The following is a 27,701-nucleotide window of genomic DNA, read 5'->3' on the forward strand; positions in this document are numbered from 1 at the left end:
TACTGCGCATAATAAAAGCTCATGGCCAGAGGTGTAATGTGGCAAAACACCAAGATGCACTTCTCAGGCGTTGTCGAGAAAATCGACAGTTAAAAGAAACCGTTGTGATGAAATACTCTCTACGATTAATAATTTTGTACAGCGTCGTGGCGCAGCGGTAAGCGCTCGGGTTTGTAATCCGAAGGTCGCCGGATCGAATCTCGCGCCATGCAATTTTTTTTTATTATTAGTTTTTTGTAATTCAAACATTAATGAATTGCTTATGCACGTTGGTGAAGGCGGATCGCTCTCCAATTGTACCGCCTCCATTTTTCCGTTTGTTTAACAGGGTGTTCCAAAGCTCTCCCGTCCGCACTGATTTTCGACGATGTTATAAGTTGCGTTAGGGACCGGATCTACCTTCTTTCGAAGTTAGCAGGCAACTACGCTGTTATGCGGCGGCTCGTTTCGGCCCATTCAACATCTGTCCTTCAAGTGTAGCGAGCGAGTAACGGAGTTTACATTTCATACCTGACACAGCAAATTTGTGTTCGTGGGGTCTATATTCTATTTCGAACGTTTGACTTACGCTATACGTATTCGTTTCGGAATATCGTTTCTACGTCTTCCGTTAACTATACGTGGTTAACATTATGAAGACAATTAATAACATTTGTGAAATACAAATTTGTTTGCGGAAAACATAATGATGATCGAAGTCGCCAGTTTTTCCACGACAAACGACTTTCAACAACTTATTATATGCATAATTGTTGCAACTGATTAGCGGGAATTATATATATATATATATATATATATATATAATATATATATATATATATATATTACAAAAAACTAATAATAAAAAAAGTTGCATGGCGCGAGATTCGATCCGGCGACCTTCAGATTACGAACCCCAGCGCTTACCGCTGCGCCACGACGCTGTAGAAAGCTATCAATCGTAGAGAGTATTTCACCGCAACGGTTACTTTTAACTGTCGATTTTCTCGACAACGGCTGATAAGTGCGTCTTGGTGCTTTGCCACATTACACCTCTGGCCATGAGCTTTTATTATGCGCAGTATGAATCGAATCTGAATTTCACAATTGGCGGCCTCCCCTTGTGAGTACTGCCACATCTCGACAAGCACTCTCCACTACGACATCTCAGCAAGCACTCACTGCTACGAGTTCTCAACAAGCACTGCACTCCGCTACTTCTCAATAAGAACTGACTACTACGAGTCCTCGACAAGCACCGCCCTCCGCTACTTCTCAATAAACACTGCCAGTGGAGGCGGCGAAACAAAACTCTCTGGCGCTGTGGCTCAGGGTAGCCACCTTTCAACCCATGCTGGTCATTTTCTATTACATGGCGATGAAGTGGCGTTGTTCGTTCACTCACGCGTTAATTTTAGTAATAAGACAAAAAATTAATCTTGATAATATTCTTCATTCAGTGCGTGTCATCAATAAGAAGTATATCTACATCATCTGATAACAACACTTACTCTACCATCTGTGCACAAGATAACCGAGATTATTGCATTATGGCGTTTACATACTACAGTTTCGCTGTTTTATGTTCTATGTCATCTTCCATTAATAACGATGGGTGCGTTATGCAGCATTCGTTGTGAAAGGGCCGATATATTCTAATAGTGTAAGTCGGGGTAGTGTGTTCGAACTTATATAAATCCATGCATAGTTTATTACATTTTAGTCATAACCTGGTGCAGAGGCTTTACGTTTAAGATTTTCATCCTTTCTATAAGTATATGGTTTTGGATATAACTGCAATGTTCCCCGCTATGTTGATTTGCAGCGCGTTATCTAGTCCTACTTAGTTTCACGTGAGCTCCCGAGGCCCACTGCAAAGCGTCCATGGAGACAAGGCGCACGCCAGAGCTTACGTTAAGTCTTGGTGTTGACTTAGTACTTATGTATCGCGGTATTAAAATTTTACTTCGCCTGTTCAGGCAGTTTTAGTTTTCTTTCTTGACATACCCACTTAGGAAAATTATAGATTCCGGTGTATCTTCTGAAGAAGGCTCAATTATTTGGGCTGAAACCCAGGTAAAGGTTGGTTTCATTACCGCAATCGAGGCTGATAGTTTCTTATATATTAGGTTGTCACGATCGCTGACTGTGTTGCAATGTTGAAAGTACAAAAAAGATGAAAAGAGCTGTGTGGAGCACTTTCTTTCATCGAATATCAACCGATGAAAAGCCATGTTATGCTTCGTGTCCACCTCCAAACACTTGGTGTAAATATAGGCAAGCTGAATTTTCTGCCACCCTGCATGAATTTACACATAAACATTCTCTTCCTTTGGCAGTAAAGGAGGCAATCAAGCCTCCTTGCAGAGATCTGGCGAATCCTGACCTACTAAAGAAGTGTTTACATGGGAAGACCCAGAATGTGATTGAGTACTTCAATAATTTTGTGTGGTGCCCTGTGCCTAAAAATGTATTTGTTGGCATTACGACTCTAAAGTTAGCAGTGTCTGATACTGTAATAACTTTTAATGGTGGGATCTATGAAAGACTTAAAGTTCTGGAGAAGTTAGGGGTAAGATTTGGACAGAACATACCTAAAGGACTGCGGTAACTGGATGAGTTTCGTGTACGCGAAGCAGAGTAAGCTGTCAGCAAATGACAAAAAAAGCAAGAAAGAAAAGGAGGAGACAAACACTGGGGTATTGTGACACTGAAGAAGACACAGACTATGGGCCAGGGCAATCTTGTGCATAAAAGACGCAGAAATGTAAGTCTGTATAAGAATATGTAATAAAAAGGTTTTAAATCTGAATACCTCTGATGTACATTTTTTGCAATAAATGGCCCGTTTTGTATAAAACGTACTGATGGCAGAGTCACGAAATTTTGACACCATGCCAAGTGTGAGATTCAACACATATGGAACCAGAAAAATTAAAATATCCTGATTTGTTTTGTTTTTATGTTCTTTTATTTACAAAATTGTGTCAAAAAATTGAGTGTTTGAAAAAAAAAGATAACATGCCCCACAATACAATTTTAGTGATAATTCTAGTTCAGTGCATCTAGAAAGGTGGATTCAGTAATTATGGAAAATTGTAAGTTGGTGTCTTGAAAAGTTTCCAAGATAATGGGTCACAAAATTCAGTAATTTAACATTGGCGGCATAGGACATACAGTGTCCCCTTGAAACCATGGCCTGGTCAGATGAGTCCAGATTTCAGTTGGTAGGAACTGATGGTAGGGTTGTAATGTGCCGCAGCTTCCACGAAGTCATGGACCCAAGTTGTCAACAAGGCATTGTGTAAGCTGGTGGTGGTTCTGTGCCGGTGATGGTGGTGTTTACATGGAAAGGACTGGGCCATCACGTGCAAACGATCATTGGTTGGAAAAGGGTATGCGGCTACATGGAGATCATCTACAGCCATAAACAGATTTCGTGGTGCCGAACAACGATGGAATTTTTATGGCTGACAATGCATCATATGATCGGGCCACAATTCTTCGCGATTGGTTCGAAGGACGTTATGGACAGGTCGAAGGAATGATTTGGCCACCCATGTCTCCCAACGTGAATCCCATGGAACATTTACAAGACAGAATCAAGAGGTCAGTTCGTGCCCAAAATCCTGCACCGGCAATACTTTCGCAGTTACTGGCTCCATATTTCTTCAGGAGACTCTCAGTGAGTTTTTGAGTCCATGCTACGCAGAGTGTGTGCACTATGCAGGGAAAATGGAGCTTTGACGAGAAATTGGCGGTTATGATTTTTGTGATCTCAGTAGAAGTTTTTCTTCAACCTCCACGTTAGCCGAGAGCGCTAATGCGCTGCTTCCTAGACTCGGGTAGGCGCGCCGGCTGCGGACCGAATCCGCCCGGCAGATTACCGACGTCGGCCAGTGTGTCGGCCAGCCTGGATGTGATTTTACGAGGTTTTCCACATCCCGATAGGTGAATACCGGGCTGCTCCCCACGTTCCGCCTCAGTTACATGGCTCGCAAACATCTTAACACGTTCGCACTATTCCATGTATTAAACTAGACGCAGACAGCTGGGGTACACTAATTCTGTCCCGGAGGGGGGGGGGGGGGGGGGGGGTACGGGGTGGCGGCAGGAAGGGCATCCGGCCACCCCTTAAAACTAACTTTGCCAAATCCGTTCCTAACCGCGCCGATCCTGCGAAACCGCGGGAAAAGGCACCAGCACAAGAAAGAAAGAAGAAAGTGTAAGTTTCTCTCCGCCTAGCTTGAACCTTCTCGTACGTTTACCTGTTGCGCAGACGATTGCCCGAGGTTTCTTTTCGCTTTTGGAAGGCATCGGAAGTGACCATTGAACAACAGAATTGTCGAGGCGTTCAGCCGCAACGCCGCGGTTCCCCGCAGAAGAGGGGAGCTTAGCGTGCGAGTGCCGTGGTTTCGCTGCCCATTACGGTCCGCCGTAGTGTTTCATTAGCAGCCGCTGGCAGGCGTGGCGCTGCGGTCTCCGGCCCTGCTGGAGTGTACACTTGGCGACAGCTGCGCCCACCGCAGACCTCGTTACACTAATGCGGCTGTAGCGACCTACGGCCGTACTAACACGACCGCGTTAAGCGCCGATTCCGGTGCTCTCTTATCGTGAATGGCGGGTGTGATTTCAACTATTGCAAGTAACACTGTAAAGAAGGAATACGGCAACGTTACTGCTCATTCAAGGAGACAAGTCTATACATGTGTGTGTGTGTGTGTGTGTGTGTGTTCATTCTGACCTGGCCAAAAGGACACACACACACACACACACACACACACACACACACGCACATATATATATATATATATATATCATTTTGAAAAGTGTTTAAACCGAAAAACTCTGGGAGGTCGTCAGGGACATCAAAACAAATATTTTTCGCTAATGTCATTTTTTCCTATAAGAATTATTTAAACCGTTGGAGGTCGTATTACGCTCTTCAGTTGTTAGAGGCCGTATTACGATCTTCAGTTGTTAGAGGGCATATTACGCTCTTCAGTTGTAGGCAACTGCTATCCTCCAGTGTAGCAGTGCATTGTCTCTGTTTACTAATGGAGCGATACACCTTGAGTGAGTACACTGACAGGGTCGGTGCGTACTACGTAGCGCACCACAACGGACGAGCTGCACAGCGGGTTTATCAACAACAATATCCTAATCGCCGTATCCTATATCATACCGTACGAGCTTTGCTGCTGAGTACCAACGTCTGCGTGAGACCGGGTCATTTAGCAGATTACCTGGACAGGGACGCTGTCGCACGGTAAGAACGCTGCAATTTGAGGACGCTGTCTTGCAGCATGTGGAGCAGAATCCTTCAATCAGCACTCGTGCAATTGCACGTAACATGGGGACGAATCAGATGAATGTAAGGACAGTCCTTCGAGAGCAATTACACCGTGTCCACAACCTGGAACCAGTTGATTATCCACCCAGAGCAGTGGTACCCGGAACAGTGTGAAATGCTTCCTACATTTCCATCCTGTGTGTTGTTTAACGATGAAACAATTCGTATGTTTGGAGTGAGGATAACCCACATGCCACAGTTACTAGCGCTCATCAAGTGCGGTTCTTCGTTACTGTGTGGGTCGGTGTTGTTGAGCATTGTTTAACTGGGCTGTATCTGCTACCTAGGCCATTAAATGACAGGCACTATTTCCATTTTTCTCTCCAGAACATTGCCAGAATTTCTGGAAGACGTCCCGCTCCCTACAAGGCAACGCATGTGGTTCCAACATAACGGGGCGCCGGCACATTTCAGTCATAGTATGCGTCGATTCCTAGACCGACGGTTCCCAGAAACATGGATTGGCAGAGGTGGGCCTGTACCATGGCCTGCTCGTTCCACAGATTTGTCCCCTGTGGACTTTTTTGTGTGGGGAGAGATGCGCAACCTTGTTTACGCAACTCCTGTTGCATCAGAAGAGGATCTGGTTGCCCTGATAGTATCAGCAGCAGGAACAATTCAGGATACTCCTGGAGATTTTCCCCGTGTTGGACAGAACATGATCCGACGGTATAACCTTTGCTTACCTGTCAATGGAGCCATTTTTAAAAATCTACTGTAATTGAAATTGGGTTGTGTTAACCTGTTGTCTCTTGGTCATAAAAAAATGGAAAAGTATCTGTTGGTTTAATTAATTTGCCACCAGAGGAATCTTCCTCTACCGGTTTAAATACTCCTCATAGGAAAAAGTGAGATTAGGGAAAAATATTTGTTTTCATGTCCCCTACAACGTCACAGAGTTTGTCGGTTTAAATACTTTTCAACCTGTGTATATGTATATAGTGACCTGGCCAAATATCTCACGAAATAAGCGTCAAACCAAAAAACTACAAAGAACGAAACTTGTCTAGCTTCAAGAGGAAAACCAGATGGCGCTGTAGTTGGCCCGCTAGATGGCGCTGCCATAGGTCAAACGGATATCAACTGCGTTTTTTTAAATAGCAGCCACCATTTTTATTATATATTCGTATAGTACGTAAATAAATAAGAATGTTTTAGTTGCATCACTTTCTTCACTTTGTGATAGATGGCGCTGTAATAGATACAAACGTATAAGTACGTGGTATCACGTAACATTCCGCCAGTGCGGACGGTATTTTCTTCGTGATACACTAGCCGTGTTAAAATGGACCGTTTACCAATTGCGGAAAAGGTCGATATCGTATTGATGTATGGCTATTGTGATGAAAACGCCCAACGGGCGTGTGCTATGTATGCTGTTCGGTATCCTGGACGACATCATCCAAGTGTCCAGACCGTTCGCCGGATAGTTACGTCATTTAAGGAAACATGAAGTGTTCGGCCACATGTGAAACGTCAGCCATGACCTGCAACAAATGATGATGCCCAAGTAGGTCTTTTAGCTGCTGTCGCGGCTAATCCGCACATCAGTAGCAGACAAATTGCGCGAGAATCGGGAATCTCAAAAACGTCGGTGTTGAGAATGCTACATCAACATCGATTGCACCCGTACCATATTTCTATGCAGCAGGAATTCCATGGTAACGACTTTGAACGTCATGTACAGTTCTGCAACTGGGCACAAGAGAAATTACGGAACGATGACAGATTTTTTCCACGCCTTCTATTTAGCGACGAAGCGTTATTCACCAACGACGGTAACGTAAACCGGCATAATATGCACTATAGGGCAACGGAAAATCCACGGTGGCTGCGACAAATGGAACATCAGCGACCTTGGCGGGTTAATGTATGGTGCGGCATTATGGGAGGAAGGATAATTGGCCCCCATTTTAGCGATGGCAGTCTAAATGGTGCAATGTATTCTGATTTGCTACGTAATAATCTAGCGGTGTTACTAGAAGATGTTTCACTGCATGACAGAATGGCGATGTACTTCCAACATGATGGATGTCCGGCACATAGCTCGCGTGCGGTTGAAGCGGTATTGAATAGCATGGCAGGTGGACTGGTCGTCGATGCACGTTCTCCGGATCTGACGTTCCCGGATATCTTTCTTTGGGGAAAGTTGAAAGATATTTGCTATCGTGATCCACCGACAACGCCTGACAACATGCGTCAGCGCATTACCAATGCATGTGCGAACATCACGGAAGACGAACTACTCGCTGTTGAGAGGAATGTCGTTACACATACTGCCAAATGCATTGAGGTGGACGGGCATCATTTTGAGCATTTATTGCATAAATGTGGTATTTTCAGGTAATCACGCTGTAACAGGAAGCGTTCTCAGAAATGATAAGTTCACAAAGGTATATGTATCACATTGGAACCACCGAAATAAAATGTTCAAACGTACCTACGTTCAGTATTTTAATTTAGAAACCCTCCCTGTTACCAACTGTTCGTCTAAAATTGTGAGCCATATGTCTGTGACTATTACAGCGCCATCTGTCACAAAGCGAAAAAAGTGTTGCAACTAAAACATTCACATTTCTTTACGTACTAAATGAATATGTTATAAAATGGGTGTTCCTATTTTAAAAAAACGCAGTTGATATCGATTTGACCTGTGGCAGTGCCATCTAGCGGGTCAACCATAGCGCCATCTGGTTTCCCCCTTCAAGTTAGACAAGTTTCGTTCTTTGTAGTTTTTTCGTTTGACGCTTATTTCGTGAGATATTTGGCCCGGTCACTATCAATGGACCACCCTGTGTACATACAGGGCTATTACAAATGATTGAAGCGATTTCATAAATTCACTGTAGCTCCATTCATTGACATATGGTCACGACACACTACAGATACGTAGAAAAACTCATGAAGTTTTGTTCGGCTGAAGCCGCACTTCAGGTTTCTGCCGCCAGAGTGCTCGAGAGTGCCGTGAGACAAAATGGCGACAGGAGCCGAGAAAGCGTATGTCGTGCTTGAAATGCACTCACATCAGTCAGTCATAACAGTGCAACGACACTTCAGGACGAACTTCAACAAAGATCCACCATCTGCTAACTCCATTCGGCTATGGTATGTGCAGTTTAAAGCTTCTGGATGCCTCTGTAAGAGGAAATCAACGGGTCGGCCTGCAGTGAGCGAAGAAACGGTTGAACGCGTGCGGGCAAGTTTCACGCATAGTGATGTGAAAGATTCAGTGTTTAAACCTCCTCTACCAAGAAACGTGCCAGAACTGCGAGCTCACATCAACAATGCTTTCGAACTCATTGATGGGGACATGCTGCGCCGAGTGTGGAAGGAACTTGATTATCGGCTTGATGTCTGCCGAATCACTAAAGGGGCACATATCGAACATTTGTGAATGCCTAAAAAAACTTTTTGAGTTTTTGTATGTGTGTGCAAAACATTGTGAAAATATCTCAAATAATAAAATTATTGTAGAGCTGTGAAATCGCTTCAGTCATTTGTAATAACCCTGTATAAGGCCAGACGTCAATGATCGAACTCTTACGGTAATCGGAGAATCGTAGAAATTCTGCGAGTAATGAGGATAATCAGCAAGTGGCACTACATTAGTAGTGTGTGGACTAGTTGAAAATTTGCGTGCTAGGATATTGCGTGCAACTGCAATTGCCACTGTGTCCAGATGGCTGTGATTTCCTGGACACAAACGAGCGTCGCCTAGTGTACGGATCGGGGGTAATTGTCTGGTTCTTAATGCGACAGATGATGGCCTTAATTACCTGTACGACTCCCCAACAGATACCTCCTCGCCTGCTCCCCTTTCCGGACTGCTTGATGCAAACTAAGGCGATCTCCGTGGATTGGCTTTGTGGTCATGCAGTTGTTTGCTGACGGCGAGAAAAATGTACTTGGTTTTTGTCACTTCCTTAATCAACGACATTGTGCAGTTGTCCGCAGTCCCAAATACAGACAATTTTCCTCTAATTTAATTTGCAGTGTCTTCCTTAAATCACTCTGGCATTGCGGTGTTACTGCAATGAGGAGTTGATCCACGTATTTTTCACTCTTCGTATTGGTTATTCTCTGATCTCTGGACTGTTCTTCTCAGCGACGTCGGTTTCCTGTTGTATTCAATGGTAATAAAATGCAACCTAAAACAGATAAATAAAAAAATATATAAATTACACTGAATGAAAAATCTTGTCTCCTTCACATGCTTTGTACCTCTACTTCGTGCTCCCTATGCTTTCCTTAGTTCCTGCGGTAGAGAGCATGATATTGTGGTCAGACCTAGGGTTACGGCCGCTGTCCACGTTGCCCCCATTCCTTCCTTTGGGCGCCAGGAACGTTCCAAAAAAAAGGTAGTGTCTTTGACTAAAAAAAGATTTCATTCACTGTCCGCTTCCAGTTAATGTCTGTAATTCCTGTGTGTCTTAATAACCTTTTTATACAAACGCGTAGTGCCCAAACATATTTCACCATAGTTGCTCGATTGTCACTGGGTTCGCATTTTATTAATAAAATTTCTTTAGCGTCTCATTTCCTACAAATGAAATAGTATTCAGCGCCAGTCATCCGTTTTACCATTACAGTTTTCAGTGTCTCGCACTGTTACGAAAAAATGGTTCAAATGGGTCTGAGCACTATGGGATTCAACTTCTGAGGTCGTTAGTCCCCTAGAACTTAGAACTAGTTAAACCTAACTAACCTAAGGACATAACACACATCCATACCAGAGGCAGGATTCGAACCTGCGACCGTAGCGGTCTCGCGGTTCCAGACTGCAGCGCCTAGAACCGCACGGTCACTGCGGCTGGCGCACTGTTATGTTCTTGGTACCATTGCAGAGCGCAACGCTTTCTCACAGCGGCAGGCTAGGACGGAACATAAACTGTTTGTGGTCCGTTAAGCCGGCCGGCGTGGCCGAGCGGTTCTAGGCGCTACAGTCTGGAACGGCGCGACCTCTACGGTGTCAGGTTCGAATCCTGCCTCGGGCGTGGATGTGTGTGATGTCCTTAGGTTATTTAGGTTTAAGTAGTTCTAAGCTCTAGGGGACTGATGACCTCAGAAGTTAAGTCCCATAGTGCTCAGTGCCATTTGATTTGATCCGTTAAATGTAAACATAGCTTCCGCGGCCGTTGTCACAGTCAGTAAAATTCTTCTGGGTTTGAGGACACATTGTATCTGTAAAATTCCGACGTTTCGGCGACTGTTGCAAAGCGCCTTCCTCAGGATGTATTGCTAACTGCTGTATGAGCACTAGTTTGGACACTTATATTCTATGAAGGAGTGCTGGAATTTTATATGAGGGTGAGGAGGAAGGGTATTAGGAGTTCATTTTATTGGTCTTTGCACTGCGTTTTGTCATTGACGTTTTTCATTCAAGTTTCCTTTACTTCTTTCCATTGGTGGAAGTTGGCGAATAGCAGACTGAGTGGCGACTACAGCGTAGGGCTGTTTGCTAACTGCCTAGTATCGACTGGGTCGCGTCAGCGCTCTGTGCGCCCTCCACCGCTGTGGCCTACCGCGCGCCTGTTGCTCTGCGAGAGCTGTCCTTCGGCAAAGCTGTCACAGCTGGCAGAGAAGACTCTGGAAGTCGGTACCCGTCTTCTCTATATAGTGCGTCGGTTAAGGTCGTGTCCATTTAAGAAATGTACGATGCCGCGCCTGGGATTGATATGTCTCATTCTCAACCGCTCCCTTCTGTGAGGAAGGAAGTCGTGCAGTCTAAGCCCCTTATCAATTACATCCCACTAACCTTGCCATGTACCCAAACGCCAACTTCTAAGTTGACTTATGGTCTGTATCGGTACAGCAGTTATTGTGTGAACCTTATCTAGCGCCGGCCGCGGTGGCCGTGCGGTTCTAGGCGCTCCAGTCCGCAGCCGCGCTGCTGCTACGGTCGCAGGTTCGAATCCTGCCTCGGGCATGGGTGTGTGTGATGTCCTTAGGTTTGTTAGGTTTAAGTAGTTCTAAGTTCTAGGGGACTGATGACCACAGCAGTTGAGTCCCATAGTGCTCAGAGCCATTTGAGCCTTATCTAGCCTCCACATCTTTAACCAGTACTTTTCAATTCAGTTTTTTATTGTGATATCTATGGGGAACCACAGAGTGTGCATCCATTGTGATGGCGACGAAGGCTCCAAGCAGCATCAGCAGGACACTTCTCTGTCCTGGTCTGACAGATGCTTAGTTGGTGGCCAGGTTCAGTCTGTGTGCCCACGAGCCAGCTGCCAAACTGAGTGGTGAATCGAAGAGTGCACCGTGGTATGTCCGTATTACTGGTGAGGTTGGCTGTGCTGGTTTGAATTCAGCCTCAGCAGTTTATGTAATTTTTTTGGGCATTTGCTGTTGTTAGCCTTATATGTTCGTGGAGATTCAATTTCTTATCTATATGTACCCTAAAATACGTTCAATTTTTTTTTTTTGGTCCTGTCCTCCTCAGTTGCGCGTAATACTACGGTATGTTGATGATTTTCACTTATGGACCGTCTGACAGCAACTGAATAAAACACAATTTTAGTGCCATACGCGTTTCGCCTTTATTTTCTGCAAGGCATCATCAGTGGCCTGTAATATGTACATATGTTAGCTATTTTATTTACATTTTTGTCACTGTGCCTATAGGTTATAAACAGTTCTGGTGGTTGGTATTTCCTATTAAGTAGTAATGTTTTGAACTGTACTTACAGGTTGCGTAGACAGTTTCTTACATATTACGCTCCTGTTGCATTTTTGGTCTTGTTCTTCTTCTTATGAGCGCCAATTTGCTGTTTTTTCTGCATTCCACAGCACTATGCACTGAACGCTTTTAATGCAATGTTTTGGTTTCTGTTGCCAACTGTCAAATGTTTTTGCCAAAGATCGAATATTACTGCCAAACTTGTGAGTGTAACTATCGAAGTATCTGTGGTCTGTTCGTGTATGCATTTGTGTGTGTGTATGTGTGTGTGTGTGTGTGTGTGTGTGTGTGTGTGTGTGTGTGTGTGTGTTTTTTGGTGTCATATTATTTTATTTTATTTTATTGTATTTAATTATTTATTTTTGTTTATGTCCTGTGTATGTGTGTGTGTGTTTTGGTGTGATATATATATATTTTGTGCTTTGTATGTGTGTCTATCTGTATTTTGGTGTTATGCATTTTTTTTTTTTTTTTTTTTATGGCACTAAAATTGTGTTTTATTCAGTTGCTGTCAGACGGTCCATAAGTGAAAATCATCAACATACCCTAAAATATGTGTTTGTTTGATGTTTGTATCCCCTATTTTAAAAGCAAGATTCCTTTGCAGTGATCATTTCAGTAAAGTGTATGTTGTTTTGTTTTCGGCTATCCCGAGTCTGTTGTTGTGACACCATTGCGAATTTGTTTGTAGTATTCTACTGGCTTTCTCTTCCAGCTGAGCTCTGTTGTTTGCAGTGAATACAAGTAATAGATCGTCTGCATAGCCGACAATTACGTCTGATCTGGGACCCTATTCTGCATCGTTCATACCGATCAGTGTAGTAGGTTAATCTCGGTAGTGTCATTTTCTGTTCTTTATCGAAATATCCTATTCAATAAGCTTCTGAGACCTGTTACCGAACGGTCCTCCCACCGATTTTACGACAATTGTACCGAGAGGTTTTGGATTTCGGTATGGTCCTGTCGATTGGTGAGCTGTGGTTTATGTTTACACCTATAATTTGTTATTTTAAACATATTTAGCTATTTTAGCGTTGGATTTAGTGATTGTGTTACTAAAGAATCACCAGACGATGCATCCAGTTGGAAAGTGAGTTCATAATAGACTATTGTCCTTTGTTAGAAATATGGTCAGGTTAGGTTGTTACTGTCAATGATTACATAAAAAAAGTTTTCGGTGAATATTCTCTCAAAATACGTGTTACTTTTTATGCAAATAAGAGCTTAAAGACCATTAAATATCGAGACATCAGCTCTGCTTACGTATATTACATGAGTGTGAACTGATGTAACTAGTGACTTTGTGTACTTTTTCCCACAAATGGTTTAGTTAGCAACTATCGAAACGTGTTTACAACTTTCAAGTAACAATGGAAAGCAGTTATGTGAAGCCTGATATTGGAAACCTTCTAACTATCACGCATTTATGACTTACGCAACACCGTTTGGCAACGAAGTCAGCCTACGTTCATCTCCATAATAGTGCAAGAATTGAGCTCTGTGTTACTGTTGTTTGGTGTGGCGAAGTGGAATGTTATTCGTGTAAGTGAAGATTTTTCTGCACTGTTTGTTATTACTTACATGTAAGAGCGCAATTCCTCAGTAATGATTTCGTGATTTCTGTGTGTTTAAAAATCGAAATATAGAACTGCTGTGAGTGAAACAACCGACAGTGACCTTTATATATTTTCTTGTCAGAAATAGTTCACCATTTTTTCCGAATATGTAGAGATTTCCGAATATGCGGTTAGACAGAAATCTAAGAGCACAACTTAAAATACTGGGAATGTAACTAGCAGCAGTCATCTTCATAATCTTGCTTGTCACAAGTATTTATCTGCGATCGAATCCTCAACAACAGTAGACAGAGATGAAAGATTTCCACCGTAACATTTTTAGACTGTAGCACCATATACGAAACATTTTCATTCATGAGATGCATGTTATAAACTTCGACGAACTGCAGGAGCTTTGGAAAATGCGTTTTTTCAATTTTGTTTTTAATACCCAAATCGTTGACGTATCTTATAGGGATGTGGGCTACTTAATCATTTGGATCTCTTGGAGCGAGTTATAACCACATTCTGTTTATCTTCTTATTCGTTGAAATTCTCAGAATCAATTTTTGGGTGTTTTTATAGATGTAGTAGTACAATGTGGTTGTTGTTGTTGTGGTCTTCAGTCCCGAGACTAGTTTGATGCAGCTCTCCATGCTACTCTATCCTGTGCAAGCTTCTTCATCTCCCAGTACCTACTGCAGCCTACATCCTTCTGAATCTGCTTAGTGTATTCATCTCTTGGTCTCCCTCTACGATTTTTACCCTCCACGCTGCCCTCCAATACTAAATTGGTGATCTCTCGATGTCTCAGAACATGTCCTACCAACCGATTCCTTCTTCTAGCCAAGTTGTGCCACAAGCTCCTCTTCTCCCCAATTCTATTCAATACCTCCTCATTAGTTATGTGATCTACCCATCTAATCTTCAGCATTCTTCTGTAGCACCACATTTCGAAAGCTTCTATTCACTTCTTGTCTAAACTATTTATCGTCCACGTTTCACTTCCATACATGGCTACACTCCATTCAAATACTTTAAGGAACGACTTCCTGACATTTAAATCTATACTCGATGTTAACAAATTTTTCTTCTTCAGAAACGCTTTCCTTGCCATTTCCAGTCTACATTTTATATCCTCTCTACTTCGACCAACATCAGTTATTTTGTTCCCCAAATAGCAAAACTGCTTTACTACTTCAAGTGTCTCATTTCCTAATCTAATTCCCTTGTTTTGCTTTTGTTGATGTTCATCTTATACCCTCCTTTCAAGACACTGTCCATTCCGTTCAACTGCTCTTCCACGTCCCTTGCTGTCTCTGACAGAATAACAATGTCATCAGCGAACCTCAAAGTTTTTATTTCTTCTCCATGGATTTTAATACCTACTCCGAACTTTTCTTTTGTTTCCTTTATTGCTTGCTCAATATACAGATTGAATAACATCAGGTATAGGCTACAACCCTGTCTCACTCCCTTCCCAACCACTGCTTCCCTTTCATACCCCTCGGCTCTTATAACTGCCACCTGCTTTCTATACAAATTGTAAATAGCCTTTTGCTCCCTGTATTTTACCCCTGCCACCATCAGAATTTGAAAGAGAGTATTCCAATCAACATTGTCAAAAGCTTTCTCTAAGTCTACAAATGCTAGAAACGTAGGTTTGCCTTTCCTTAATCTTTCTTCTAAGATAATTCGTAGGGTCGGTATTGCCTCACGTGTTCCAACATTTCTACGGAATCCAAACTGATCTTCTCCGAGGTCGGCTTCTACCAGTTTTTCCATTCGTCTGTAAAGAATCCGTGTTAGTATTTTGCAGCTGTGACTTATTAAACTGATACTTCGGTAATTTTCACATCTGTCAACACCTGCTTTCTTTGGGACTGGAATTATTGTATTCTTCTTGAAGTCTGAGGGTATTTCGCCTGTCTCATACATCTTGCTCACCAGACGGTAGCGTTTTGTCAGTACTGGCTCTCCCAAGGATGTCGGTAGTTCTAATGGAATGTTGTCTAGTCCGGGGACCTTGTTTCGACTTAGGTCCTTCAGTGCTCTGTCAAACTCTTCACGCAGTACCATATCTCCCATTTCATCTTCATCTACATCCTCTTCCATTTCCATAATATTGTCCTCAAGTACATCGCCCTTGTATAGACCCTCTATATACTCCTTACACCTTTCTGCTTTCCCTTCTTTGCTTAGAACTGGGTTTCCATCTGAGCTCTTGATATTCATACAAGTGGTTCTCTATTCTCCAAAGGTCTCTTTAATTTTCCTGTGGGCAGAATCTTTCTTACCCCTAGTGAGATATGCCTCTGCATCCTTACATTTGTCCTCTAGCCATCCCTGCTTAGCCATTTTGCACTTCCTCCCGATATCATTTTTGAGACGTTTGTATTCCTTTTTCCCTTTTTCATATACTGCATTTTTATATTTTCTCCTTTCATCAGTTAACTTCAATATTTCTTCTGTTACCCAAGGGTTTCTACTAGCCCTCGTCTTTTTACCTATTTCATCCTCTGCTGCCTTCACTATTTCATCCCTCAAAGCTACCCATTCTTCTTCTACTGTATTTCTTTCCCCCATTTCTATGAATTGTTCCCTTATGGTCTCCCTGCAACTCTGTACAACCTCTGGTTCTTTCCGTTTATCCAGGTCCCATCTCCTTAAATTCCCACCTTTTTGCAATTTCTTCACTTTCTTGCAGTTTCAGTGGTACTACACACTATTCTAACTCATTTTCCGAAACGTGAAATCCAAAACACGATGACAGCGTGAATGAGAATAAGATGACTTCGAAGAATAGCACGCCTGTGTCGCCTGCCAGCGACTTTTTGTTCGTGGCGCTGTGCGCATTCGCGGATCTGTCAGCGCTTGCATTTGATTGGCTTGGACGACGCGAACCGACGACAGCGCTTCGGTTCTTTAGACCCGAACGATATCGCTACCGAAATGCATACTGAATAAAGATGGGACTCTAATTCGAGTACTAGACTGTTCGGTGCTCTTGAGTACCGAAACGATTAGGCTCAATAGTGTGAAAGATAGAGAATAGGCAACCTGTCATCTTCGTTTGGAAGCTGTAGGATGTGATCGATTGTAGTGTCCCAGAACATGCGGCAGCAGGTCGATTCATGAGGATAGCCTTTGGTAATTCTTTTAATTAGTTTCCGGCTGCCCATCCGTCATGCTGTTAAAAGTTTTGTAGCGTTTTGTCCGGTCGGAGAGCTACTTGTACATCGCTAGAGGCGCTGCTGATATGTGTGTGAACTGCTATATTCTCGTTTCGCAGGCGGTGCTGGCCAACATCTCCAGCAACGGGCAGTACCTGGAGCACCTGCGCGGCACCTGCAACTACCTGCTCACCAACGAGAAGCGTACGCCCAAGGGCCTGCTCTTCCTCAGCGAGTGGGGCTCCCTGCAGGTCGCCGCCACCGTCGCTCTCATGTGTCTCGAGGTGAGCACGTCCGATGGCGTCCGCATTGTGTTACACACGGCATCGAGGGTTTTGCTTGTACGGTCAGCGTAATCCACGGCTGTCGTAACTGGGATTAATGCAAATTGACCGACATGTCACTACAGTCGAAAGTAAATATACATCTTCGTCGGAGAACGTGCAGTTTCTGCAACTTCCAGAAAGATTAAACATGTAAGGAGCGTTCAGAAAGTTCCCGTTTGGCGGCGTCGCTGCAGCGCGTATGGAACCAGGCGTTGCTCCGATGTGGACATATAATCACCGCCATGTGGTAACGGTTTAGAGTAGACTTCGTACGATACCTTACGATCTCCCTTTAAAAATGACGGTCCGAGACTCGAGCCTCCTTGCTTTTCGAGGGGAACGGCGCTACTGACGGAGCTGTCCAGCTGTGTAGGAGAGTAGTGAGAAGTGCCTGAATAGCTCAGTCTGTAAATAATTATCCGTGAAAGGCAAGCTTCCTGGTTTCATGTCTCAGTCCAACAAGCAGCTTCGAAATAAACTTATACACTACTTAAACTAACTTACGTTAAGAACGACAATACACTCACACCCACGCCCGAGGGAGGACTCGAATCCGTGACAGACAGGGCGCCTCAAACCGCGCGGCTAATCCTACCTTCAGGGAGGTGCAGATATCTGGGTTCGTGTCTCTGTCCAGCACACCTTTTTTTTTTTTAAAAAAAACACTCCTTGAAACACATAAAATTAATTCTACGAGTAAGACTTAGTGCATAGTAAGCTATATCTTTGTGATGTTTTTACTGTCAGGTGTGCCTGTTCCGAAAAATTATGCAAGAAATCTTTCAAAAGTAGAAGCATTCTGGAATAAAAGCAAATAGATCTGAACTATGGCAAAGAGGTGAGGTATGAGAGAGGAAGGAGGTCGCTAGTCAGGCTTTGATAACTTACTCGGTAAGACAGTTGCCCCCAAAAGGAAGCCAGCCAGGTGTGAGTTGTGGCCCTGCGCAGAGATCTAATCTTTCGTGAATTTTGAGTACTACTTCTGTATGTGCTGAACATGAATGAATTTGAAGAGCGGTACTTCAGGCCTGGACAGGGGTCTGTTAAATCCCTTGCTTCTGTCAGGCAAATCTTCGAAAAATATCGTTTATTTTATTTAACTACTGCCCTCTGTTAATGGTATTTGGTAAAATTTCGGACCCCCTGGGATCAGTCATTATTTATGCCTGAGTGTACCAAATACATTTCCTATGCATTATGGCTTACATAAGCCAATATGGTATGCCTGCACCAAACATTAACGTTGCACTGACTTTTGCACTCAACGAATTCTGCTACTAATCATTGTATCTCCAGCGAAAATTTAATGGAGAATGACAAAACAATAGTTTTTCATCACATCAACATCGTTTTGGGACAGCATTACTAAACGAATTCGTTTAGAACTGAGGTCTGCAATTCCATCAGCACGGGCGCTGTCCGTTATCAGAGAATCAACTGCGATTCTTGCTTGTTATTGGTATGAATCAGCGTTCCATTGGTAAAGGGAACTTATAATCACAGACTGCACCAGTGGTTCGTGTGTCCTCAAGTTTCATTGTTAGCCCTCGTCTCCGTATTGTTCGCTCTTGCTGACAGGCTGCCCAATTATCTACCCAATTACCAGATTCGAAAGGCGGGCACCTTCGCGCCTTCCCGGACACATTGCGTCAACTACTTGCATCCACGAACTAACGCTTGCCACATCTCCAACGAAACCCCACACTGAGCACTTGTAGTGCGAGGTACAGACTTGGAGAGAAGCTCTGTGACTGAGGTGCGTATGTCTTCAGTATGTCTTGTAGTTTCTGCACAGTTGTCTTTTGAAACGCTGGATGTACTTACTAACAATGCAGTATGTCCTACTCCCCACGCCCCAAATTCCTCGGAAAACGAAACGGAGGGAATATTCTTTTCGTGTGGTTACTTTTGACTAAGACATTAATTAAAATAAAAATACATTAATGTTTTTAAAATAAAATTTGCAGTCAAAGGGTTAATGCATATGCGGAAGACACGAGAGCAATAATAAATAGAGGGTGTGGGAGATTCCTCTTCAGTCTTCGATGGCTCACCTGAAGGTGACTGGCATGTGGCGAGTTAATTCATGACGGCTGGCAGTGAACCCGCAAGTTCTTTGAATATTAACACACAAATCAAATTTTTTGAATGGATATGGAACAAATGACCACCTACTAGTCCAGCAGCTCACGCCACTCTCATGTATGACGCGTGGACTGATATCCTTACATAAGAAAAACAGACTAACAATACACGAAACATAAGGAATAAATCTACCTTTCCTTTGGTTTATTTTACCATTGTAATATCCGCCAGCAAGGTATACTACGTATATGTTATATTATGTGTACATTTCATTATTTATTTCTCCTAAAAAGACTACATTTAATAATGTTAAACCTTTTACTTTTTATCCCGATGACATGCTTTTGGATCAGAAAGACCTTTGTGCCTGAGGTGAGTTGCTACAAAGTAATTACTCCAGTTGGCATCAAGAAATGCAACGCAGTTTACACTACTGGCCATTAAAATTGATACACCTAGGAGATGGTTCAAATGGCTCTGAGCACTATGGGACTTAACATCTATGGTCATCAGTCCCCTAGAACTTAGAACTACTTAAACCTAACTAACCTAAGGACAGCACACAACACCCAGCCATCACGAGGCAGAGAAAATCCCTGACCCCGCCGGGAATCGAACCCGGGCACCCGTGCGTGGAAAGCGAGAACGCTACCGCACGACCACGAGATGCGGGCACACCTAGGAGAAATGCAGAAGATATACGGGTATTCATTGGGCAGATATATTATACTAGAACTGACATGTGGTTATATTTTGGGTGCATAGGTCCTGAGAAATCAGTACTCAGAACAACCACCTCTGGCCGTAATAACAGCCTTGATACGCCTGGGCATTGAGTCAAACAGGGTATGGATGGCGTGTACAGGTATAGCTTCAACACGATACCACAGTTCGTCAAGAGTAGTGACTGGCGTATTGTGACGAGCCAGTTGCTCGGCCACCATTGTCCAGACGTTTTCTATTGGTTAGAGATCTGGAGAACGTGCTAGCCAGGGCAGCAATCGAACATTTTCTCTATCCAGAAAGGCTCGTACAGGACCTGCAACATGCGGTCGTGCATTATCCTGCTGAAATGTTGGGTTTCGCAGGGATCGAATGAAGGGTAGAGCCAAGGGTGGTAAAACATTTGAAATGTAACGTCCACTGTTCAAAGTACCGTCAATGCGAACAAGAGGTGACCGAGACGTGTAACCAATGGCACTCCGTACCATCACGCCAGGTGATACGCCAGTATGGCAATGACGAATACACACTTCCAATGTGCGTTCACCGCAATGTCGCCGGACACGGATGCGACCATCACGATGCTGTAAACAGAACCTGGATTCATCCGAAAAAAAATGACGTTTTGCCATTCGTGCACCCAGGTTCATCGTTGAGTACACCATCGCAGGCGCTCCTGTCTGTGATGCAGCGTCGAGGGTAACCGTAGCCATGGTCTCCTAGCTGATAGTCCATGCTGCTGGAAACGTCGTCGAACTGCTCGTGCAGATGGGATCCAGCACGGCGTTCCGTATTACCCTCCTGAACCCACCGATTGCATATTCTGCTAACAGTTATTTGATCTCTATAAACGCGAGCAGCAATGTCGCGATACGATAAACCGCAATCGCGATAGCCTACAATCCGACCTTTATCAAACTCGGAAACGTGATGGTACGCATTTCTCTTCCTTACACGAGGCATCACAACAACGTTTCACCAGGCAACGCCGGTCAACTGCTGTTTGTGTATGAGAAATCGGTTGGAAACTTTCCTCATGTCAGCACGTTGTAGGTGTCGCCACCGGAGCCAACTTGTGTGAATGCTCTGAAAAGCTAATCATTTGCATATCACAGCATCTTCTTGCTGTCGGTTAAATTTAGCGTCTGTAGCACGTCATCTTCGTGGTGTAGCAATTTTAGTGGCCAGTAGTGTAGTTTTGGTGGATCACTGTTGGTGACTGCTCTAATTTCTGTGACAGACTCCGCCAGTCACACGTAGCCGCTTCACTGTCATCTTTTCTCACCTCCTTCCTTCGTTCGCGGCAGGTGTCGAACCTCGGCCTGGACCAGGAGACGCTGCAGGCGTTCGCCAAGCAGCAGATCGACTACGCCCTGGGCGACACGGGCCGCAGCTACGTCGTGGGCTTCGGCGAGAACCCGCCGCTGCGGGCCCACCACCGCGCCGCGTGAGTAGCTCTGCGCCCCGTCCCTATCCCAGTGTACTCTCCTGCCTCATCAGCTCCAAAAACCGTCACCCACGTCTTGCAGCTGTGGCCATTCCTCCTCATATTCTTCAACTCCCTCCAAATGCAGGCTCTCTCTCCGTTTCCGGTCACTTTCCTCTGCCGATATCCTGCACCAGCTCATGAAGAACCCACGCCTTCTCCATCACCAAATCCAAATTCGTCTCTCCTACACCTCCCAATAGCCCATCGTACACCCTGTATTTAAGAACAATGGATTTCTGCAACGGCTATAAAAACGTATACTATATATCTTTCCTCTACAGACACTCCGCATACTGACACAAAGCAAATCTCACCACCTTCCTCTTCCAGACTGTAAAATCACACCTGAGATGTTTCCGTCTACATACAGTGTGTACATTTTCCAAATCATCCAAAATGAAGGCTTCATCCCATCTTTCCTCCAGCCCAACTGCAAAGTTACTCATCTAGAAATTCCTGCATTCAGCCTGTGCCCATGCACATGTTACTTTCTTTCTCACACAAAATTATCTCCAAAGCCCTCGTTTCCAAAATTCCACACGCACAGTTAGCAGTATTCCACAGCATCAAGATGCGCACTTGTATCACCATAAAAGTATCTTTCACATCATTACCGCGCTACCTTACTAAACTTTATTTACGAAGTGGCGTCTGAAAGTTTCCAAAATACACTAATTAAAACTATCATATCTTACCTAGACCACATCCTCTATCACCAGCTTAAAAGTAGTTCCCTTCAAAGCAAATACAACCATCCCACGTTTCTGCCACTTACGAATGCAAAGCTGTGAATCCCTCTGTTTTAGGTCATATAGTAGCTTCCTTCACTGCATCGAATCTTTGTCCATTCAACATGCCTTTCCACATATGCATCATACTCCGCAAGCCATCTAACGATGTGTGGCAGAGGATACTTTGGTGCTGGCCCGTGTGGCCGAGCGGCTCTAGGCGCTACACTCTGGCACCGTGCGGCCGCTACGGTCGCAGATTCAAATCCTGCCTCGGCCATGGATGTGTGTGATGTCCTTAGGCTAGTTAGGTTTAAGTAGTTCTAAGTTCTAGGGGACTGATGACCTCAGAAATAAAGTCTCATAGTGCTCAGAGCCATTTGAACCATTTTTTGATGCTTTGGTACCACTGACTGTTTCCCCCTTCCAGTTTCAATGTTTTCTTCACCTGTGCCGAATTAATCATGATACCTTTCTCGCTTCGGCCATCCAATGTAGCCCTGCTTGCAAGAAGGCAGAATCATTCAATTTCTCCAGCTATGGTGAAGTTTTCAATTTTGATGTTAAATACATTATTTTTATCCTCTACTACTCTTCGTTAGCTACGTTGTTCCTCTGTTTAATTGTAAGCCATATTTTTTATTAAGTGTATTGAACATTCTTTTGAACAGGTCATCTAAGTCCGTCTTAGATCTGATCAGAATCTCAGTCTTAGTATCTGTTCCCCTTTAATTTTGCTCTTCCAAAATAAGACGTTTTAGCAGATCTGATTCCAGAAATTTGGTCCACTGAGAATACTATTTATACAGTCACTCGCCCAAATATTACAAGGCTTAAATAATAAAATATCACAGGTTTGTATTTTTCAGATTCTTCCAAGATCTTTAACTGCATAGATCGTGCTGCTCTCTCAGAAAAAGTCAAGTTTTATGGAATTAATGGCTTTCCACACGACCAGTCTGTACCGTACATAACAAACAGAATGAAAAACGTTGAGATCAATAATTCAAACAATGTTGAAATAGACAAAAATTTTGTGAGTGGGGAGAAATCACGAAGGGGGTCAGAAAAGGTTCAATTTTGGGTCCATTCCTATTCCTTATACACGTGAGTGACGTTCCACTTACATTCATCAAGCAGAATCTATACATTTTGCAAACGGTACTGATGTTATAACAATTACTATTATGGAGAGGGTAACGAAAGTGGTCGTTCGCGATATTTTTCAAGTGGTTCTTTGAAAATGGAATCTGCCTTAATGTTGAGGAAACATACTCTACTGGTTTCTCTATAACGAAATAGGCTCACCAACAATTCATGTAGCACATTAACAGAAGTCAGTGAACAGGCTAGAAGGTTCCAAATTTTGGAATGTACGTGTTGCTGAAAACTTGAACTGGAAGAAGCATTGTAAATTAGCTGCCCAAAAAATTAAGTTCAGCTAGATTCGCTCTGAACTTAATTTTTGAGCAGTTAATTTACATGCTTCTTCCAGTTGAAGTTTTCAGCAGTAGCTACATTCGCTCTCGCCCCATGAACCATGGACCTTGCCATTGGTGGGTAGCTTTGCGTGCGTCAGCGATACAGATAGCCAAACCGTAGTTGCAACCACAATGCTGAGGTATCTGTTAAGAGGTTAGACAAACGTATGGTTCCTGAAGAGGGGCAGCAGACTTTTCAGTAGTTGCACGGCAACAGTCTGGGTGATTGACTGATCTCGACTTGTAACATTTCAACCAAAACGACCTTGCAGTGCTTTTGCTGCGACGGCTGAAAGCAAGGGGAAACTACAGCCTTAATCTTTGTCGGATGCATGTAGCTTTTCTGTTTGATTAAATGACAATGGCATCCCCTTAGGTAAATTAATCCGGAGGTAAAATAGTCCCCCATTCGGATCTCAGGGTGGGGACTACTCAGGAGGATGTCGTTATCAAGAGAAACAAAACTGCCGTTCTACGGATCTGAGCGTGGACTGTAAGATCCATTAATCGGGCAGGTAGGTAAGAAAATTTAGAAAGGGAAATGGATGGGTTAAAACTGGATATAGTGGGAATTAGTGAAGTTCGGTGGCAGGAGGAACAAGACTTCTGGTTAGTTGACCAGAATTAACGGTAATGCAGGAGTAGGTTTAATAATGATTAAAAAAATAGGAACGCGGATAAGCTTCTACAAACAGCATAGTGATTGCATTATTGTAGCCAAGATAGACAAGAAGCCCACGCCTATCACAAGTTTATTTGTCAACTAGCTCCGCAGATGATGAAGAGACTGAAGAAACGTATAACGCGATTAAAGAAATTATTCAGATAGTTAAGAGAGACGGAAATTTAATAGTCATGAAGGACAGGAATTCGATAGTAGGGAAAGGAAGATATGGAAAAGGAGTAGGTGAATATGGACTGATGGTAAGGAATGAAAGGGGAAGCTGCCTGATTATATAATGGTAAGACAATTATTTAGGAACCAGGTTTTACACTGTAAGACACTTCCAGGGGTAGAAGTGGACTCTGACAACAATTTATTGATTATGAACTGTAGATTATAACTGAAGCAACTGCAAAAAGGTAGGAAATTAAGGAGATGGAACCTGGAAAAGTGAAAGAACCACAGGTTGCAGACCACTTCAGAGAGCATTAGTAAACGATTGACAAGAACAGTCGAAAGAAATGCAGTTGAGGAAGAATGGGTAGCTTTGAGAGATGAAATAGTGAAGGAAGCAGAGGACCAAATAGGTAAACAGACGAGGGCTAGTAGAAATCCTTGGTAACAGAAATATTGGATTTAATCACGAAAGGAGAAAATATAAAACAGTAAATGAAGAAGGCGAAAAGGAGTACAAACGTCTCAAAAATGAGATCGACAGGAAGTGCTAAATGGGTAAGCGGGGATGGCTATGGGACAAATGTAAGGATGTAGAAGCATGCATCACTATGGATAAAATAGATACTGCCTACAGGAAGATTAAAGAGATTTTAGGAGAAAAGAGAACGACTTGCATGAATATCAAGAGCTCAGATGGGAAACCAGTGCTAAGCAAAGAGGGGAAAGCAGAAAGATGGAAGGGGTGTTTAGAGGGTGTATCCAAGGGTGATGTAATTGAGGGAAATATTACGGAAATTGACGATGAAGTTGAAATGAAAAATATGATATTGCGCGAAGAATTTGACAGAGGGAAAGGTAAACAGACGAGGGCTAGTAGAAATCCTTGGTAACAGAAATATTGGACTGAAGTCGAAACAAGGAGCAGACAACATTCCATTAGAACTACTGATAGCCTCAGGAGAGCCAGCCATGACAAAACTCTTCCTTCTGGCGAGAAAAATGTATGAGACGGGCGAAATACCCTCGGACTTCAAGAAGGATGTAATGATTCCGTTCCCAAAGAAAGCAGGTTTTTACAGGTGTGAAAATTACCGAACTATCGGTTTAATAAGTCACGGTTGCGAAATACTAACACTAATTCTTTACAGACGAATGGAAAAACTGGTAGATGCCGAGCTCGGGGGAGACCAGTTTGGATTCCGTAGAAATGTTGGAACACGCGGGGCAATACTGACCCTACGACTTGTCTTAGAATATAGGTTAACGAAAGGCAAACCTAAGTTGGTAGCATTTGTAGACTTGGAGAAAGCTTTTGACAATGTTGACTGGAATATTCGGTTTCAAATTCTGAAGGTGATAGGTGTAAAATACAGGAAGCGAAATGTGTGTACAATTTCTGCAGAAATGAAATGGCAGTTATAAGAGTCGAAGGGCACGAGAGGCAAGCAGTGACTGGGAACGGACTGAGACAAAGTTGTAGCCTGTCTCGATGTTATTCAATCTGTATATTGAGCAATCAGTAAAGGAAACAAAGAAAAGTTTGGTATAGGAATTAAAACCCATAAGGAAGAAATAAAATTTTGAGGTTTGTCGAGGAGACTGTAATTTTGTCAGAGAGAGAAAAGGACCTGGAAGAGCAGCTGAACGGTGTGGACAGCGTCCTGAAAGGAGGATTGAAGGTGAACGTCAACAAAAGCAAAACGAGGATAATGGAATGTAGTCGAATTAAATCGGGTGATGCTGAAGTAATTAGATTAAGAAATGAGACGCTTAAAGTAGTAAAGGAGTTTTGCTACTTGGGGAGCAAAATAACTCATGATGGTCGAAATAGAGAGGATATAAAATTTAGACTGAGTATGGTAAGGAAAGCGTTTCTGAAGAAGAGAAATTTGTTAACATCTTGTATAGATTCAGAAGGATGTATGTTGTAGTTGTTATTCAGAGATGAAGAGGCTTGCTCAGGATAGAGTAGCACGGAGAGGTCTTTCAAACCAGTCTCTGGACTGAAGACCACAGCACCAACAACATTCGTTCTTCGTGTAACTGCTAGTCTATGAATCAAATTGTGAGGTGACGGGTGAACATTTACGATACCCTTTGGATGCCACGAGATCGAAACCCTAAAAACTGTTCAGTGAACTAATCGCTCCCCATGAGGTCAGTTGAATTAAAAAGGAAAGTCGCCCAACGGGTAACTAGTTGAATACCTGAATCAAACAGGGGCGGCCCAATTAAACATGAAATGTGGGCATCACAACTCACATAGACATACTGATAACGTTCAAATGGCTCTGAGCACTATGGGACTTAACATCTGAAGTCATCAGTCCCCTAGAACTTAGAACTACTGAAACCTAACTAACCTAAGGACATCACACACACCCATGCCCGAGGCAGGATTCGAACCTGCGACCGTGGCAGTCGCGCCGTTACAGAATGAAGCGCCCAGAACCGCTTGGCCACAACGGCCGGCTACTGATAACAGCTTCCATCAAGAAGATAACTGAAGTTAAAGGTCACTATAACAATCAGATTTATTGCTAGAAGCGTTAATGAGTTCATGGTCAGGGAATAAGCCATACAAATAATTACAAAAGGCACAAGTTTGCAAAACGTCTTCAAAAGACCTTGGCACAGGTGAGTGGGTCTGACACAGAACCATACAAAAATTGAGTGCACTAACATCATTAATGATTACTAAATAAGTTGATAGTCTAGAGAAAAGACCCAGAAAAATGCGAACAAACACCGGTTCTCTCGCCTAATCACTAATTGAGTGTAGCTAGTTAGTTCAGAAGAACGTACTTTGAGTTGAATCTAATAACGTCGCGGTCTCCTCGTCATGACGAACGCAAATTAGCCTTATGCTTTCTACTCTGCCGATATTCAGACGGAAAGGGTGGCTGTAGTAGTGACTGAGAATCCTAAATTCAGTACCAGTATCTGTGATCAGCTGTAAAAAAAAAAATGCTTCATTTTCCCTTCTCATAACGAGACTGCTGTAGTTAGTACTGCTCAGTTGTCTCGTAGACTGGGGCAGCAGGCAGAAATTCTCTCGCACAGTACGTGTATTTTCGCTTTCCGTCCAATGGAAACGTCTGTACGTATTCACTAGCGAGCTTCCATTACCACTACGAAATTAATTGTCATGAGCCAACAACCGGCCCCTTTAAAAAATTTAAACTTCTGCACCTGTGACCTTCTTCAGCCCACACAACGGATGTGTCGCGCACTCAGTGCGTCACGTCTTTTTCTCCCACCTTCACAGATGTCTTTTCAAAAGGTCAT

At 43.3% G+C, this 27,701-nt stretch overlaps 1 protein-coding gene across 2 annotated transcripts in view; it reads left to right on the forward strand.

Annotated features, from left to right (window-relative positions):
• Positions 1 to 27,701, forward strand: part of LOC124619807 (endoglucanase A-like) — a 113,605-nt gene that overhangs the window by 59,411 nt on the left and 26,493 nt on the right. For both annotated transcript variants that reach the window (XM_047146402.1, XM_047146403.1), the window contains 2 exons: positions 16,860 to 17,024; positions 21,182 to 21,321. In XM_047146402.1, the coding sequence (XP_047002358.1) occupies positions 16,860 to 17,024; positions 21,182 to 21,321 (305 nt within the window). The remainder of the gene's footprint in view (positions 1 to 16,859; positions 17,025 to 21,181; positions 21,322 to 27,701) is intronic.

Source organism: Schistocerca americana, chromosome 6 (assembly GCF_021461395.2).
Source record: "Schistocerca americana isolate TAMUIC-IGC-003095 chromosome 6, iqSchAmer2.1, whole genome shotgun sequence".
Taxonomy (NCBI): Eukaryota; Metazoa; Arthropoda; class Insecta; order Orthoptera; family Acrididae; genus Schistocerca; species Schistocerca americana.